This window comes from Leuciscus leuciscus, assembly GCF_965113295.1.
Source record: "Leuciscus leuciscus genome assembly, chromosome: 23".
NCBI classification, from domain to species: domain Eukaryota; kingdom Metazoa; phylum Chordata; class Actinopteri; order Cypriniformes; family Leuciscidae; genus Leuciscus; species Leuciscus leuciscus.
Genome location: NC_138747.1, coordinates 8,166,349 through 8,184,409, shown reverse-complemented (window position 1 = coordinate 8,184,409; position 18,061 = coordinate 8,166,349). Strand labels below are relative to the sequence as shown.

Below are 18,061 nucleotides of genomic sequence, written 5' to 3'. Positions count from 1 at the left end.
AGGATAAAACACATGCAGACTGTCACTTTTGACTGTCAGGTTTTTATTGTTCTTGGCTTAGGTAACTATAAAGCTTGTTGGATATGTGACTATTGTGGCTGCGGCTTTTGTCTTTTTGTATGTGTAAGTGAGTCACACTGTTAAACTAGCTAATTTCAGCCATTCTCCAACCCTTTCCCATGCACCATTAAATAACAACATTCTCAAAATATGAAACATATGGGCCCCTTTAATTGGCCAATTTCTCTTGCCAGTGCATTCAGTCTATTCCTGAATCCAAATGAAAACACACATACACACACAAGCCAAATCAAGGCAGACAGGCTTGGCGTACTCGTCCGCTGCCTCGGCTCAGATAGCGGCAGATTCCCCTCTGTTCTATTGATTAATTGTGCCATTATATTTGATGTATTGCTTTCTGTGGCCCATTTATTCTCTTTCTTTCTCTCATGTTTTTTTTCTTTTTTTTTTCTCAGATTGTCTTTTGTGGAATACGGCCCCAGTGTAATAGTCTTCAACATGGCCCAATAGACCTGGGTATAGATGAATAAAACCATCTTTACATGCTTCTTTCGCAAACGAGTGCAATGGAAAGGGAGTATGGGACTGCTTTCTTATCTGAAGTTATTGTTCTAACATGTCACGAGTAATTTGTCCTACCAAGAGAGAGCCGGAATAATTATTCATATTTAATCAGGTTGAGAATGTGACATGGCCTGCTGGATGATAAGTCATTTTCCATGTTCCATTATCAAAATTTTAAGGAAGCGCCTACCAGCGCCTAACCAGCACTCACTAAATGGAACGGCTAGAGTGGTTTGGCTTATAAAATCATAATGGGCCTGCCTGCTTTGATAAACTGAGAACGTGGCTGGAATACAAGAGAGAGAGAGAGAGAGAGAGAGAGAGAGAGAGAGAGAGAGAGAGAGAGAGAGAGAGAGAGAGAGAGAGAGAGAGAGAGAGAGAAATTGAAAGATGGAGGAAAGAGGACAAGGAAAATAGGGAGTCTAAAGGATGGAAGATAGTTTGAAAAGCAAATAGAGCGAAAGAGTGGGAGCGAGAGATGAGCTGTTACGAAAATGAGAGCGAGACAGCATGAAGATTCAACTGCGGTGAGGTCAGGAAACGAATAACCGTTTGAGACCTCTGACTGAAAGCTTTCATTTCGATTGAGAAAGGGACATGCAGAGGAAAACAGCAAAGAGAAAGATGACACTTTCCACAAATAAGAATAATGAATGAATGAATGAATGAATGAATGAATGAATGAATGAATGAATGAATGAATGAATGAATGAATGAATGAATGAATTGTTATGGCTAATATCAATTCAACAGATTGTTCAAATTAGGATTTTCTGTATATGTTATATATGATATTAATTGATAGAAACAATCAAGAAGGCCTCCAAGGTGGAACGTTCACCATTGTATCTAAAATCGAATAGTTCCTATAAAACCATGGGACAAAAGTGTACTGCATTTGTGGAACGTGCCAGGTAAAGACAACAAACACACAAGGAATGTAAGGAACGTCCTTATCTATAAGGAATTTGAGCGAATTTCAAAAAGACACAAGAAGAGAGACAGACTCTAAACAACTCAATCTTTGGTTCTAAATTAAGTTCCTGATGTTGAAGGACTCACCCTGCTCAAGTGGTTGAGGCTTGAGGCCAGTGGCCTTCATCTTGAGCGCTTCCTTAGCGGACATGTCACAGCAGGAGCCTTTATTAGTGTCCTGATCGCTGTCCGCTTGGTCGCTGTCCCCATGCCCGCTGTCTCTGAGACTGGCTCGCTCTGGATCTTTGAACGTGGAGCTGCTACAAGTCGAAAAAAACAAGACGGGAATGATCAAACGGGCATGGGTTTTTAGTTCTAAACTAAAGAACATTCATGTGCAGAGGAGTTCAAGACAAATAAAGCTGAGAAAACTGTTAAATAGGCCTTACCTTTGAACAAACTGCTGCCTGTTACCCATGTAATTGGGCTCAGCAGGAAAATTGTCTGTCTGTGAAGGAAAAAGGAAAAGAGTTTACGTCTTGCACGACACTGAAATGTGTCCTGGTGTGCAACTGAATCTCCTGGTGAAAGAGATTGATTAATTATTCATAAAATGGGGTGGGAGAGAAGCAGAAAAAGAGGGGGGCTTTAATCCTTAGATTTGTGCATTTTAATTAGTCAAGGAAACATGCTAATTAAACATCCAAAACACTCAATTGCACATTTGTGAACTTAATGACCTGTTAGATACAAATAAGAGTGGAGGAGCAAGGCAGAAAATGTAATGAAGAGGAGGGAGTTTGTTGGGATGAGAAAATGAGAGGATGGGTTGTTAAAGGCTCTGCGCACTCACCCACACATGCACAACCTTCTTTATTCATCTGAGAACTTCCATTCACAACTACTGTAGTTAATAGAAGCTAATTGTATTTACTTTATAGAGTGACTAAGTATAAAATAAAGAACTAAACAGGATTGCAGTGATGTGATTTGATCTGCCAGCATCTTAATGCTCATTAATGTCTTGCTGAGAGTTTATTTTATTGCATCATGTTTTATTTTTGATCTTCGGTGTGTATTAATGCTTTTCTAATACTTCATGGAAAACAATCATGTATTTTTCTTTTATTTTTTTTTCTTTATGTGTGAATGCCAATAAACATGTGTGGGTCATATTTAATCCAAATCCCCAAAAATAATATATATATATATTTGTGTACAGCTTTCTGGAGATTCATGCTTACTCATGCTTACTCTTACTTCAGCTGAGAAGATTTTGCATATCTATCATCATTATGTGAAAAAGGAGAATGTCTCAAAGTCTACCAATCAGTTCTGCCACACAAAGACAAAGCTGAGTAATAATAAGAAGCGCTTTATTGAGTAAACTTCACCATTCTTTACAGAGTTATATCAAAAAACAATCCCTCTCTGATCTCTCTTCTATAGGTTTCAATTACTCAACTCAATGTTACATCAATGATGCCACAACGTGTTTGAGCAGTAACTTAGTCAATACGGAGTGGAACGGAAGAGAATCTGGACTCAGCTGTGGTCCAGACAATATTGACACGGCTAAACACGAGACTGAGAGAGACTAATGCACTGCCTTATTCCTCCTCTCCATCCCGTCCACACACCCCCCAATCCCCCCATCTCCCCCCTCCCTCCCCATCCCTCTCTCTCTTCACCATCATAAAACCTCTCAGACATCTTGATGGTACAGTAATGCAGTGCTGGAACATTCTTTATTACTAATATACGCTTTTATGCCTGACATTACCACATGTACTCGGTGTATAAAACTGTAATCGCACCTGTTGATTTCAAAGACATTTGAAAGATGCGACCAGGAAAAGATCTAAGCAAACAGATCTTAGACTTTTACATAAAAAAGACTTGCTATGTAATCAAAGTGCGATAGCAATGTTTATCTTTTCAATTTTCTTTTTTCGCTTCTGAAACCTTACGCCATAATACAATTTCTATTTGCTGGAGAGAGATATAATATTTTTCTTCAACGCACTGTTGGACTTCAAAAGGAGATATTTGAATGGTACGCGATGTCACTGACGGCTGAAACGATGAAACGAGACGGTAAAGCCACAGCAGGAGGGGATTATGGGATTGTGTGAAAGGTCACGTAGGCCTCTCTGTACCCTCGTGACCTTTATGGAGCTTTGTTGAGACTCTCTATCGCAGAACGGAGCGCGTCTTTCAACTCCAGCCATAGATAAAAAGCGCAGATGCACAAGCCGAACCAAAGGCTAAATCAGCGATTGGAATGCTTTACAGCTAAAGTTGTAATTGCCTTTTGAAAATTCAAAGCGAACTTTGGTTCATTTCGACTTTTTTAACTTTATTTCCCGAGGAAAAAAAGCACCTTTTCAGGGGTCAGGGGACAAACCAACCTTTTGCACAGCGTTGATGCATAGCTGTGCTATTTCAAGGTAAAAGAAGAGTGAATTCAGTGCATTCAAATAGCTCTACAGCCATTTTCCCAGAATGCAAAAACCAGCAATTACAAAAGATAAGTTAAAAAGGCACTATCTATTAATTAAATATTTGCAGGGGTGCCAGAACGGAGGATGATGGCTCATTTTGATAGCAGCGCCAGTGTGCCCTTGGCAGCGACAGGAATCACAGCAATACGACCTACACACGTCTGCGTTTTAAAAGGTTGATAAGAGCACTTTCAGAGGAAGTGTTTTACAACATCCTGCCTGTGTGCAAACTGCCCCTGGAGAAAATCTCTGAGCGAGAGAACGAAGAGGATAGTGCCGGTCTCAGTCGAGATTCATGAGGCTTTTCCTGAGATAGCGCAAGCTGTGTCCGCTGGCCGTGGCAGCTCTGGGTCATGCACGGCTCCATGCGGCCCGCTTATTTAAATTTCCTTCCATTTCCATGTGTCTTTCGCAAAAACTTCATCAGAAAACATCCACAACCATGAAAAAAACGAATCACGATCTTGCAGGCTGGCAGCCAACGTCGCCTGTTCGTTCCAACAGTGTTGCTGTGAGCCGCTATAAATAAACGCTTTGTATCAACAACTACAAGCTAATATAAAGTACATTACAGTAGTACAGATCACACATTCTCCTGCCAATTAGCACATACTGATATTTACAACTTCAGGTCCTGGCTTTAATGAGACACGGAGGTGTATGGCATCAGGTAACTGCGTTTCTGCTATTTTCATATCCAGTCCAGCTGTTACATGCAACAGACTAGCAGACAGCTAATGACTAACACTATTTATCACTGTTACTAAACTTACGCTTGTTTTAATTGAGTGTTTAACTCCCAAATGAGGGCACTGGACCATCATTTGCAGTAATGCAGCAAACAAGTATTAACAACAGGATTAGCTTCCATCTGCATGTTTTCGACTGGAGCCATTAGCAAAATACTCTAGACTTTCCATGACTGATTTCTAGATTTTTCTTTGTTTTGTAAGTGATTCAGCAGTTTTCTAACTTCTACCATTCTTTTATTTTTATCAGAATTTTCAAAGTTGCCAGATGCTTCTTTGTTAATAGAGACAAACGCTAACGGCTAACTCCTAACTTCAAAATACATTGTTCAAAGAAAACATCACTGCTTGTACATTAACTGAATATTTATACAAACTATCACCAATATTTGCCCATTGGTGCTTGAGTACAGGAAAACCTAATACCTCAGTTATTTAATAAAACAAGGATGTTGACACACACACACACACACACACACACACACACACACACACACACACACACACACACACACACACACACACACACACACACCTGATCGCTGATCATTGGCCTATAGAGGGCACAACAGGATAAGAGATCTTTGAAGTCCATTTTTACGCTCCGTTTCAGTTTAAATGACAAATAAATGCACACTCAGAGAGTGCTCCACAATATGATTATACTATATGGATGCTCAACATTGATCGAGTGAATGCACATTTTACACAGCTTATTGTACAGATAAGTTAATCGCTGTTCTAAACTGCTGCTGTATACACACACACACACACACACACTCATACAGTAGTGCGCATATCACGTGAAGATTGCGAGCACAGAATCATTCAGTAGCACAGAAATGTATTGTAAACTCTGTTCTTTGACATCAATAAAATAGCTTAGAAACTGAAAAGTTCTAGCATATATTTCTTAGTAACTAAAACCCACAGCTTCACTATTAGAGCCACTGCCACGTGCACTTCACACACAATCGCTCTCTCACGCATTCATATTATGTGTAATCTTTACTGTGCTACTTTATCTATATCTGATTTAGAATGAGCAGAAATCTGTGAGAAATATAACTACCCAAAAAAAAAAAAAAAAAAAAAAAAAAAAAAAACTGTTATGTAGAAGCGCTGTCATATGCCATAGCTGTGCACAAGGCAACTCGCGTTCGAGTCTCAGCTCGAGGTTCAGGCTCATTTGTTCATCGATGACGTCATCAGCGACTGGTCGACATCGACTTTCATCACATAAATGTCGACTTTAAAAAAACCGTTCAACCCCTAGTGTGTATATGTGTGTGTATATATATATATATAAAATAATACAATTATATACATTTTAGTAATTATTTATTTAGTAATAATATAAAATAATGACAATTTATAAATACTAATACAAATGTATATGAATTGAATTGTGTGATCCCCAAATCTCCCCAAAGGAGGTTTTGTAAGACTTTTAAACATAAACTCCCCAAACAACAGGTAAGCAAACTCATGCGAAGCAACAAAACGAGTGGAACTTTGTCTAAGGGAGTGTGTGGGAGAAAAACAGACTCTCTCAAGAGAGAGGCAGAAAATGGCTCATCTATTTCAAGGAATCCTCACTACACTCTCTAGAGTGTTTTCACGGTGACCAGCCAGATGCCTCCTTTCAATAGAGACAAATGAACAAAAGACAGGCAAACCTGTGTGTGTGTGTGTGCATAAGCGTGTTTACAAGACAAACAGAGAATGAAATCTAGAGGCATTGTAAGCGATAGGTATGGAGGTGAGGGGGAAGATGTCATGAGGGAAAGGAAGGGATGCTTATGCAGCATATATGCCCATCTGCCTTTCGAACGTCATTGGAGCTCTCTGGCTTGTGAAATGCATCTGGGTATTTCACCGTGCCAGATATGTGCCCTCTGCTGTCTGACAATACAAACACAACTCGGAGAAGAGCATGTGTGCATTACATTCAATTCAACCTTGTAAGTCTGCCAAGTGGACAAATATATATAGTTTACTGACAAACTCGTCACTTTTTGGGATGGTGGCTATATTTAGCATACAGACAAACATTCAGTAGTGTACAATTACAATTTAATGTATACGTAAAAGTTTACACTGGACCATAGCAAAGTAAAATTAAGGCTGTTTGCACTTTGTTTAAAACAGACTTTTTAGTTGTTTCTGTTTTTTCATCATCAATGTCACTGCCACAATAAGGATTAGTGACCACCATTTACTAGCGTTTTTGTGCAATGTTGAAATAATTAATATATACAATAATTAAATACAATAAAATGAAATAAAAAAGCTTCATTCTCTCATTATTTTAACTTTTTTTTCTCAAAATAGTATTACTTTTATTTCGTAATGACTATTCTTATGAGATTATTTTCTAAATATTATGACTTTATTATCAAAATATTAAATGTTTTATTTTAATTTGGCACTAAAATGCTCTCATAGGTATTAAACACGTCACTGATTTATTCATATTCTGTTGCATTGGATTTACCACCAAAACTTTGTGACAAGCAGCTATGGGAAATGCATTATACTATGGGAAATGTGACCAAAAATGAACGTCAAATATATGCAGCTCACATCCCTAATTTAGATTTATTTATATCTCCACATTAACCGTACCCCAGAAGAAAACTTTCACAGCAACTAAACAAAGCAAACTCTGACTGCAAACAGACTGGGCACCAATAGCTCCCTAATTGAGTGTAAAACAGCCATCTGACATGACGGGCTATCGAGAATCAAAGGTTTCAAGGGCAAACAAGCCGTTTTTTGCGTCTGTTTGTTTGGCTGTTTGAACACCAAGCCCCTGGGTGGAATCGCATTTGCGAAATGTACACAATAAAGCTTCATAAACAAAGAGCGATCGATGTTTACAACTACATAACAAACAAGAGCAGGACAAGTTACCCCTGTGCGTGCCGAGCCGACTCAAATGAATAACAGAATAATCGGACTCTCAAGCGATGCATTCATTATAGGGGCAGAGACAAAGAATGGCCTACTCAATGGCACGAGCATTGATTAGGTCATTTCTCTGGTGCATTACCAAGTGATCAAATTCAATTAGCCGGTCATGTTTTCCTGTGGTTACTGAGCCTATCTATCGTCTAGCCTTAACGAACCAAATGCCATTTCCTGCTCCTGGTCTCCCCAGTTAAAAGTTTTGAAAAATTAATTGCTTCCTTTGAAATTAACGCCACATGAATCTAGACGTTTGTGGTCAGAGTTATATTCATCGAGATTAATAACGGGGGAGCTCAACAGACACCACAGGTCATCCGTTTTTATCTAAGCTTGGATTTGACAGGAACCTTTTAAATATAATAGCCACGACACTCCGCTTTCTGTTGTTTAAGGGTTTAAATCGCCATTAATGCTAAGTCTAATCTGTGTCCCAAATGTCCACTTATGAGTGGATATCATTGTCCTAAAACGGTCCCAGACAGGTGCATAACAACCATTGTGACTATCCACTTTACTTTTAAAAATGTCTAAACTTTTTTTTTTTCTTGATTGGTTTGGTCACAATACAAAGACAAAAAATGCAGCCGGACACATAAAACAAAAATCTGTCATCATTTACTGACTCTCATTTCATTTTTAAACCTGTATCACTTTCATTCTTCTGTGGACCACAAAAGAAGATATTTTGGAGACTGTTTTTATCTTCAAAAAATCCATACAATAAAAAACAATGGGTTCGAAAACAACACTGGACCCTACTGCCGTTAATTGTATGGATAAAAAAAATACATATTCCAAACTATCATCTATTGGTTTCCACAAAAGACAGTAAATCACACAGGTTTGAAACAACATAAGGGTGGGAGGGTTGTGTTGGTCATGTGACTTACTTAATATTCATAAGAAAAGCTAATAATTATTATAGAATGTCTCCCCTCACACGATTTTCTGATCCTAAAGCCTTTTGGAATAAAACCTATTTTAATGCATGAACAAGAACACTGGGCAAATTAGGCTAAAATCTGCATTACATTTTTGCATGTCTGTTCTTTTGTGTTTTTAATACATGAAATCCTTTCTGAGAGCAATTACAGCGCTCGTCATAACTACAGAACAAGCGATCTGAGCCACAAAAGAAGCACTTATACATATGTGAGCCAGTGTATCTCAGTGGCAATAACCACATCTAGTCACCATTTCTTTTCACAAATCCCGATTTCAAAAATGAAGAGAGGGAGATTACAGTAATCCCGGGTGGGATTATAAATGCTTCAGGGCAGACCTGCTTCTATCTCCCAACCGCCTGTGTCCGGCTGACATGGATGCAGTCAGTGGCAACTGTCATACAGACCAGATAAGACCCAATTTTCTCTCGGGAAATGCAGAACATAATCCCATAACTATGTTAACAGAAAAGATGGCAGCTGTCCTTTTCTAGTACGAGTACACTGAAAAAAAAACTAAAAAAAAAACACATTTCAAAACTTTCATTTTGCTTTATTGAAGCCTCTCAGGTTTTCTGAGTGAGAAACAAAAGGCTTTCTGACATTCAACTCGTCCTTACAGCTCTGGTCGTTGTTCTTAAAAACAAGCGAAGTGGAAAATACATTTCTTAAGCTCATTATGAGATATAAAAAGGCTCTTGCCAGTGTAATTTTTCATGCTCAGACTCTCTAGGAAATTTAGGATACAACGGTGAGACCTGAGGCAGACGTCAAGGATAGAGGGACAGGGTGAGAACGAGAGCTTGAGATAGAGAGAGAGGTGGCTTGGCTTTCTAGTTAAGCACATTAGAGGTGTGATACAAGGGATAACCTCTCTGAGTCGAAACATGGTGGATGGTTTAACCATTCTAAGGCTTTAGGGAGCAAGAGTTATTGTAGGAAACAGGTGGCTTTTCCAATTAATAAAAATATCTATATGAACTATAACATTCCAATATATAATGTGTTTATAAACGGTTTTGTGCCATCCCATTCTAAACAATATGAAAAAATTATATACAATACACATTTTAAAATAATAAAAAATTAACCATATTTTCTTCTTTTTCATATTTATATTAGTACCATAAAATGTTGTATATATAATATATATAATCCTGCTCAAAATGAATTTTTTACATTTTCTTCTAGTTCATATTCATATTTTTATAATAATAATGTGCATATATATTGTAGGATTAAAGGAAACTGAGGGAAAGAAGGCAATAGATGGAGAATCTAAATCTGATTCATTCTTTTCAAAGATATGAAATTGTGTGTGTGTGTGTGTGTGTGGGGGGGGGGGGGGGGGGGGGGGGGATCCTGCTCAAAACGAATTTGTTCAAAGATGTGCACCTCTTGTTCCTGTATTATTCCCTTTCAAGTAGCGAGCCCTGCGGTTCGGCCGAAATGTGCCCAGCTTAACAACCTCACTTCCCACGTTGCACTGCATGTATTACTTGTGCAGAAATCTCCCACATAATTTTATTTCATTTGGATGAAGTGTGTGGGACTAATTAGAATTTCAAAAAGGTGTTACAGAAGAGAACCCCGGATGAGACGGTTAACATCAAACAGCGTGACAGTTAATCCTTATTTGAACCCTGTAGTTCAGAAGAAAAGCTGGTTTCTACAAACGCAAACATGATACTTGAGATAATGTAGGTTTATATTCGAAATAGAGATGTCCACAAATGGACCGTGCACTAATTAAGAGTGGTTATGGGTTTATGACACCATTTCTTGAACGTGTTTCTTAAGCGGAAGGGTGTTAAAGTTTCCGCTGGGGGCTTTGAGAGTCGAGGTACTGCTTTGGAAATGTCAAGCACACTTCTGCTTCAGTGAATGTGAAGACAAACAAACATGTGCAATCTACTCTCTCTATTATTGGATAAGGTCACCCGTTGGGTTCACGGCTGGAGCAGTGCCGTCAGGGGTTGGTCAGAGTGCAGGGTGTCTCGAATCGGCACGGCTTCATGCTGAGGTTACAGAGCTATGGCACATGTTCCTCTGTAACGAAATGCAGCGGCGTGTAATTGATTTGTTAATCGTCCGAGGTCGCTCCTGAAAGCTCAGAGCCTCACACAGCAGATTGTGGATTCCTCCTGATTCTCCACCACTGGTGGTCCAGACCTCCCTGAGGACACCTCGCAGAAGAGCACAAAGCTTTTAGAGCACTTCAAAAACAAACATTCTCAGACACACGCTAAAGATCTGCTCCACTGCGGCCTCTCACATTCATAAACAAACACTCTTCATCTCACAGCCTGTTTTTTATTTTGATTCAGTTATGAGCTGTATGTGAAGACAAATGATCCAACTGAACCACACAGCTTTTTGTTGCTTTTTGCTATCAGAATAACATTTTGTATAAATGAGGAGAAGTTACTGCAAGCAATATTTTAAAATGAGGATCTCTGCAGAATCAGAAGATATCTTGGGGCATGCATCTAAAAATGAATCAAGATAGCAGTCCTTAACATTTCACACACAAAACCCAAAGATAATCATTAACATTACAAAACAATCATAACAAAACAAGTTTTACATTCATGCGTTCAAATTCAAATCATCCTTAAATGAATGCCTGAATGCAATGTACCACTTGATTAATTTCAAGGGAATCAAACTCATGACTTTGCTAGCACCATGCTCTACTGTTTAGCTTGCTGAGAGAAGAGATGGACTCCTGACATTTAACTGAAAGGGAACAAAAAAATGTAATGCATACAGAGAAGGCACAACATATTAATGTAGAAGAATTCAAACGATAAAGGTGCAGCAGTAAGCGATATTTTGAAAAAAGTTGTTGAAAAATGGATCGGACCGAGCACCAAAACACACCTGTAGCCAATCAGCAGTAAGGGGCGTGTCCACTCATGATAGGAGAGGAGAGAGAGCTCGGTGCACAAGACGGACATTAGCAGAACGACTATAGAAAGAGGGAGATGGCAGAGAAAATACAAAAGAGGAAAATGTCAGGGGAATATAACTTTAAAAAGAACGGGTATAATCAGGCAGGAGGTCCCGCCTTAATATCGGAATGAATTAGACATTCAACCTAAATTATCCAACCCGATCTCACTGCAATTCTTGCGTATTTTCCGAGGTGGCTAATTCATACAAATTCCTACGACCTCACTCGTACGAATTCGTACGATTTTTCAGAAAGCGTCATCACCACTAACCCCACCCCTAAACAAATGACTGAGAGATTGCGTTGGAATTATCATAGCTTTCACTTATTGATGACATCATTGCCTGTGTTACATAGCATGTACTGTACGTGAATGTGGGGGCAGAGGCATCAAGATATGGGTGTGATGCTTTTGGGTATAGGCGTGTTTGTTTTGGTGATTTCAAATATCAACAGCGTTTACCAGAAATCTCTTACTGTACCTTTAAAGAGCGTAAGATGGAGACAACAGATTTAGAACAGGAAAAATCAATACACTCAAATCTGCCCAAGCTTCTTAGCAGCTAGCTATATCAACCTGCTTCTTCCCAAATATATCTCCTCATTAAAGACAATGAGGCATGACACGAAAACGAGATTGAGAGACAAACTGTAACCTAAGCCGTATAAATGCTCAACTTGTGCATCAAACTTTTACAGTCCATGTTTGTGAGAAGTGCACGAAGCAATTCTCTGTGTTGCTGGAGCCTCCATTATTAGTTTTTCCATTTTACGTAACGGAGGCCTTTTGAAAACTTCAAGCCAAACCACAAAACACATCCAACTAGACGTCGGCCCTCGATGTCGGCCCTATCTGCTCGCTGTTAAAAGGCTGGAGCTGGGAACTTAAATGGAGCTGTGGTCGGGGTTCTCCGGCCTCGACGCAGAAGATCAAATTATCACTGGATAAGTATCTGAGAGGTTGAATGTGGGAGCGTGTTGGAAGTTGGATCCGGAGTTGAACTGAGGTAACAACACTTGGTCGTCTTTCAAACGCAAAACAGATAACGGGCACGCCAAGCTAAACCTATTTAAGCACGATAACCCCTCTGCCAATAGCCTTACAGCTCTCACCAATGGGGTTAACTCTGCTAAAGAAGGTGTTAGAACTAGTGTGCACCAGGTCAAAGACCTCTTAATCTTTCCTTAGAAAAGACATCCACTGAAAAACACCCCATGCAGTTTGCAGACGGTGAGCCCAGCCCAGTCTTTGACCACCTGTTAGTGATTTGGGCGCTGAGGCTATCAACAGCTTTGCCTAAGCCACCCCCTGGTGTCATGCTGCGTTTGGCCTTTGCAACGTGGGTGTGTGTGCGTATGGAAGAAACTAGCTAAATTAGCGGTTCTCATCACACATGCGATCTTATTTCTGAAAAACAACAATTCGCCTGTGTCTATTAATCCTTTGACAAAATCACACCGGAACATTTAGATCTGCGTTGGCACTGACACTGAGCCAGAGAGAGCCTTTGCAATGCATAGGAATGAAACAATTTTACAAACAAGCTTTTCAACCACACAGAATCATTATTTCTGTCTTAAAATAATTCAAATGATCACATAAGTATCGTGATTCTTACTTTATCCAGAATCGGGCACCTCTAATATATATATATAAACTATAAGAAGTGTTTTAAGCATATTTATGTTGCTATCCTAGTAAATATGCATGATTATCTGAACAAATCAGAATGTGAAGGACCTGTTTAGAACCACTGACCTTAAAAGTGTTGTGTGTATTAAGAAACCTTATGCACGTATCGGGAAGTCTTATGTGAATAAATGAACGAACCTGATCTCTGCAGGAGAAATGATGGATTATTTATGTGCAACCCTCTCAGAGGTCCGAATGCTGAAAATACTAATGCATTAACGCGCAGTGATGAGTATATGAGCTGGCCTCTCATCTCTCATATAAGCATGCTTTTATGAACACAGCTATTGTTAATGGAAGCTTTTTTTTTTTTTTTTTTTTAAGAAGAGGAGAAGTATAAAATGGGATGCTGGCTATGTCACTGGACCGTTTGTGTTGGTATCACCAAACCGCATCAGTGACATGTTCAGCCTCGGGGAATGAAATATCGCTTTTCTTCTCCTCTTCTCCCTGAAATTCCTAACACAGCAGTTCACACGCTCTCTCAAAATAGAGGCTGTTTCACGCCAAACCGCTTCCCGCCGTCACGCAGGAACAATCTCCACAGACCCGTCAGGCCACTGTGTGAAATCAGTTAAAAAAATTATTAAATAACTAGGTGGCTTGAAAACAAAGTAATGGAGGAGAAAACTCATTTCAGAGTATGTTATGTCCAACACAATTAATCTCTGATTGGCTCTTAAAGGCTCCAGACCTCAACCCTGTAATCCAAGTAACAGCAAAAGATTAATTAGTAGCAGTTTAGGAGATAGGAAAGAGAGACTGTGTGTAGCTGTTGACCTCGAAAACATTCATGTTCCCACTGTTTTTTTTTTTACTTACGCTTTGTGATACACTTACACTTACGCTCTGCCACAAAGACTATATAGAACCAGATTTTTTTTTTCTTTTCTTTTTTTCTCACAAATATGAGTGTTGCTTACTTGTGCAAAAGCTGCTGTCATGTTTCAAGTTGGTTGCTTGTGTGCTTTTTGGTGATTGATAGGGCATTCTGTGTGATTGCTACTAGGAGATTTTGAGGGAGTTGCAAGGGGTTGTAGTGTTTTAGTTAGCTGCTAAGGTGTTCTAGTTGGTTGCTATTGTGTTTTGGGGGGTTGATTGATAGTAGAGCTGCATGATTTTGGATAAATTGAGAATCATATTTTATTAGTTTCAAAGAGAGATCACGATTCTCAACAGACAACTAAACAATGTAATTTACTAGAGGTTCTGACAAAATGTTAATTGCTGCAGTCTATTTAAAATGTTTAATTACATTGAATGAATTATAAAAAAATATATATTTGAGTTTGAATGGATGATTCAATGACTCACTCATAAAAATGTACTCGCTTCATTACTTCATTATCGTGACTTGTCTTGCACGGGATTCGTACCCGAGCTCTTCACATCACAAGTACATTTTTGTAATGAGCAAGCTTAATGCTTAATGAAGATATGGAGCTGCTTAAGTGATCTAAATTCCAAAATATATTCGTTTACAAATCATGCACTATGGTAAAAAGTGTTTTAAGGTCAAAACATAATTGTGCAAGGAGCCGCGTGAAAACAAGTATTTATTAATCCATAATGTTCCCCAGTAATCATAATTTTGTGTGAAAACGATTAAAAGTGCTTGTTGTTTTACTGCCTCTAGTGTTCATTTCTTTTAGAAACTGCAGTGATATGTACATATGGGTACGTATTTCGTGTTTTGCTAAAATTTTGCCACAGGAATTTTTTTCCAATGAGCCTGTGACACAGGCGAATTGTTGTCATTTAGGAATGAGATCGTGTAGGTGTTTGAATCGAGATCATGATTTTTTAATGTGCAGCTCTAGTTGATAGGGTGTTCTAGTTAGTTGGTATGGGATTTTGAGGTGCTTCAAGGGTGTTCTAGGTGGCTGCTAAGCTGTTTTAGGGGGTCATGTCTATGCCGAGATGTAGTTCTCATGTTCTGTTCACATCCCTATGAATATAGGGATGAATGATAGCATGAACCTTAGAGCAAGCACCACTAATTAAAAATCAACAAACTAGCTACAGCTTTTTGCGATGCATAATGAAAGGAGGGTGGTTAAACATCTCCACTCTCTGAGCTTTCTGGAAGACGAGCTGAGCAAATGAGTTTCAGATCTCTTCCCAAATTCATTTACAGCATACCAATTTTTTTTTTTAATTTTTTTTTTTTTTTTTTTACATGATATAATCTACAGCAGACCACATAAAGTGGTTCCCATGAGCCAGGCATAGAATACAGAAACTGTGGGACCAGACTCCATTAGACTCCATTCATTAGCGCAGCAGCCTTCCTCTGCAATCCAACATGCTTTGATAAAGATTAAAATGTTGCCAAATGACTCAACAGAGCAACAGAGCCTCCAATTTAGGTCATGGGGAGATGATAAACAATTCATAAGCAAAGAAGAAAATTAAATATATAATATGGTTCAATATAGTAATGAAAGAAAGCATTGTTAAGCCGCTAGACTGCTCTCCAAACAACTCCAGAAAGAGATGCCTCACACAAAAACGCACACGTTCGCACATAAAAGCCTGCACGCATTACTGTTGTGGCAGCGCTCAGAACAATTGTCTTTCACTCCAAGGTGACTCTCTCTCTTTCCATTTCCATTTCTCTCAGGGTCAGCTACGTGCATCTCTCTTTATGTGTGTGTATAAATTGAGAAAAGCATGGTTTGCTTAATACAATGCTGTCAGAACGTCCCGATGCAGCCCTGTCTGCTGTGCATTAAGAACCTGTCAGCCAGAGTATGGAATTAATCAGCAAACCCCTGAAGAAACAATTGCATAATCTAAAGCTATAAACTCGGCCGACCTTGCCTTCAAACGCGCTTAAATTTCCACCTTCAAACGGGAGATTGAGAGAGCTAAAGGAACTGAGTCAATTGATGTCTCTCTCCTTTCTGCCCTCCAATATTTTCTTCCTATATAGAGGAATGATTGACTTCTCCACTCGCCTTCCCAACAGTTCTGAATAAAATTCCATATGAGTTTTTTCTTTTTTTTCTTTCTGAATGTGACCTCCGCTTTGGCTTTGCTATACCTTTTGGTTGTTGTGAAAACACTGACTCCTTTGTTAGACTCATCATCATGGCGGTTTCTCATCAGGATTCCGGCCTGAACAAATCCTTTTTTCTTCTTCTCAACTTGTCTTTACTGGTTTTCATGTCTGATCATTTTTGTCACTATTAAATCCGTTTAGGGCTGTAATTATGTTCTATAATTAAGACAAGATAGACTTTTGACTATCGGCATAAATTACAATATCATTATTGAAGCTTGTATAAATTATCGTTTAGCGTTATGTTCTACAGTCAACACCAGATATATTAAACCTGTTCGCTTTTTTACGGTCTAATTTTCTATCTATCCAGACATAAAAATATATAGATGTGCTTGAGGATTTTGATGGCAAAGTTTAAGACAAGCCAGGACATTTGCAGTACTTGCAAACCTCTTTTATTGAGATATGAACTTTACAAACTTAAAATCCAACAATTATAGTTTACCCTTCCAAATGTACTTTTATCCTTTTATCTTTAAATTATCTCATATACTCGCCCTTGTGTTGTTCCAAAAGAAGATATTTTGATGAATGTATCAACAGTACCAATACTATGAAAATCAAAGGGGTTGACTTTTATTGTATTGACAAAAACACACAAAGTATCTTCATTTGTGTTCAATAGAAGAAAGAAATGCGTACAGGTTTGGACTGACATGCGTAAATGACAGAATTTTCATTTTTGGGTGAGCTATCCCTTTAAAAACAACCAGTCAGAAAGGCAGCTCTAAGCCCTGAATATCCACTGACCTTAGATCCGGCTCAGAATGGAGGCAACAGATTTTGAGAGCACCACTTCATTTATTAACAAAATCAATTGATGAAAAGGTGTGAAGTTTGCTATGGTGACAAGATAATCTAATTGTCCGAAATTTGGATTTAGTTGTCAGCGACATGAGCCATTGCACTTCTGATGTGAAATGACAAAAGCATAGAGAGAGCATGTAAGAGAAAGCGAGGCTGTAATTATCAGCTCCGAGTGTGTTAGTGGTCTCTTAGAAAACAACTCTCCGACTGGATCGGCCCTTTATGAACCTCTCGCTCTTTGGATCAATCAATCGTGCAGAGACTGTGGATTGATCTAACTTTAAAAGGGCGCCAATGATGCCTCTCTTAAAGACGGAAGATGGGGCGGCCTTCAAGACATTAATTTCGATATTTGCTTGTAACTTGAGCATGTTTTGATATACTGTTTTTGTAAATATAAGTGGATGGCTATACGCTAATCTTTGTTCTGGTGTTTAAGTGCTGTGAAACAATACAGATACTTGAGTGCGGCATTGATTTACAATCAACTTTCAGAAACTTTGCATTTGTCTACTATACTAAACTGATGAACAGTCATTAAAAGTTCAATATTATCTCCCTTAGTTCTATGTAAAAGTAAATGTTTCATAATATACCAGCTTCTTGTACACTGATTCAATTAAAAGATGAATGCAAGAATCTACTGTTAAAAGGATTTTGGTATGAATACAGTTGGGTGTATTCATATTTTTGAGAAAGCAAGCAAAAAGAAATAAAGCAAATAAAATGCATGAGAGTAGAACCCAAATAGTGCATATTAATACCTTAAAGGTACATACTGGTACCTAAATGGTACATTGGAAACTTTTTTAAAAAGGGTACCGTCCCAGTGACAGCTTTTGTACCATTTTTTACTGAGAGTATACTT

At 38.6% G+C, this 18,061-nt stretch overlaps 1 protein-coding gene across 1 annotated transcript in view; it reads right to left on the bottom strand.

Annotated features, from left to right (window-relative positions):
• pcdh17 (protocadherin 17) overlaps nucleotides 1–18,061 on the bottom strand; it is a 71,002-nt gene that overhangs the window by 39,086 nt on the left and 13,855 nt on the right. The window contains exons 3-4 of the mRNA XM_082156059.1: nucleotides 1,950–2,008; nucleotides 1,648–1,820 (exon numbers count right to left, since the gene is read on the bottom strand). Coding sequence (XP_082012185.1) covers nucleotides 1,648–1,820; nucleotides 1,950–2,008 — 232 coding nt within the window. The remainder of the gene's footprint in view (nucleotides 1–1,647; nucleotides 1,821–1,949; nucleotides 2,009–18,061) is intronic.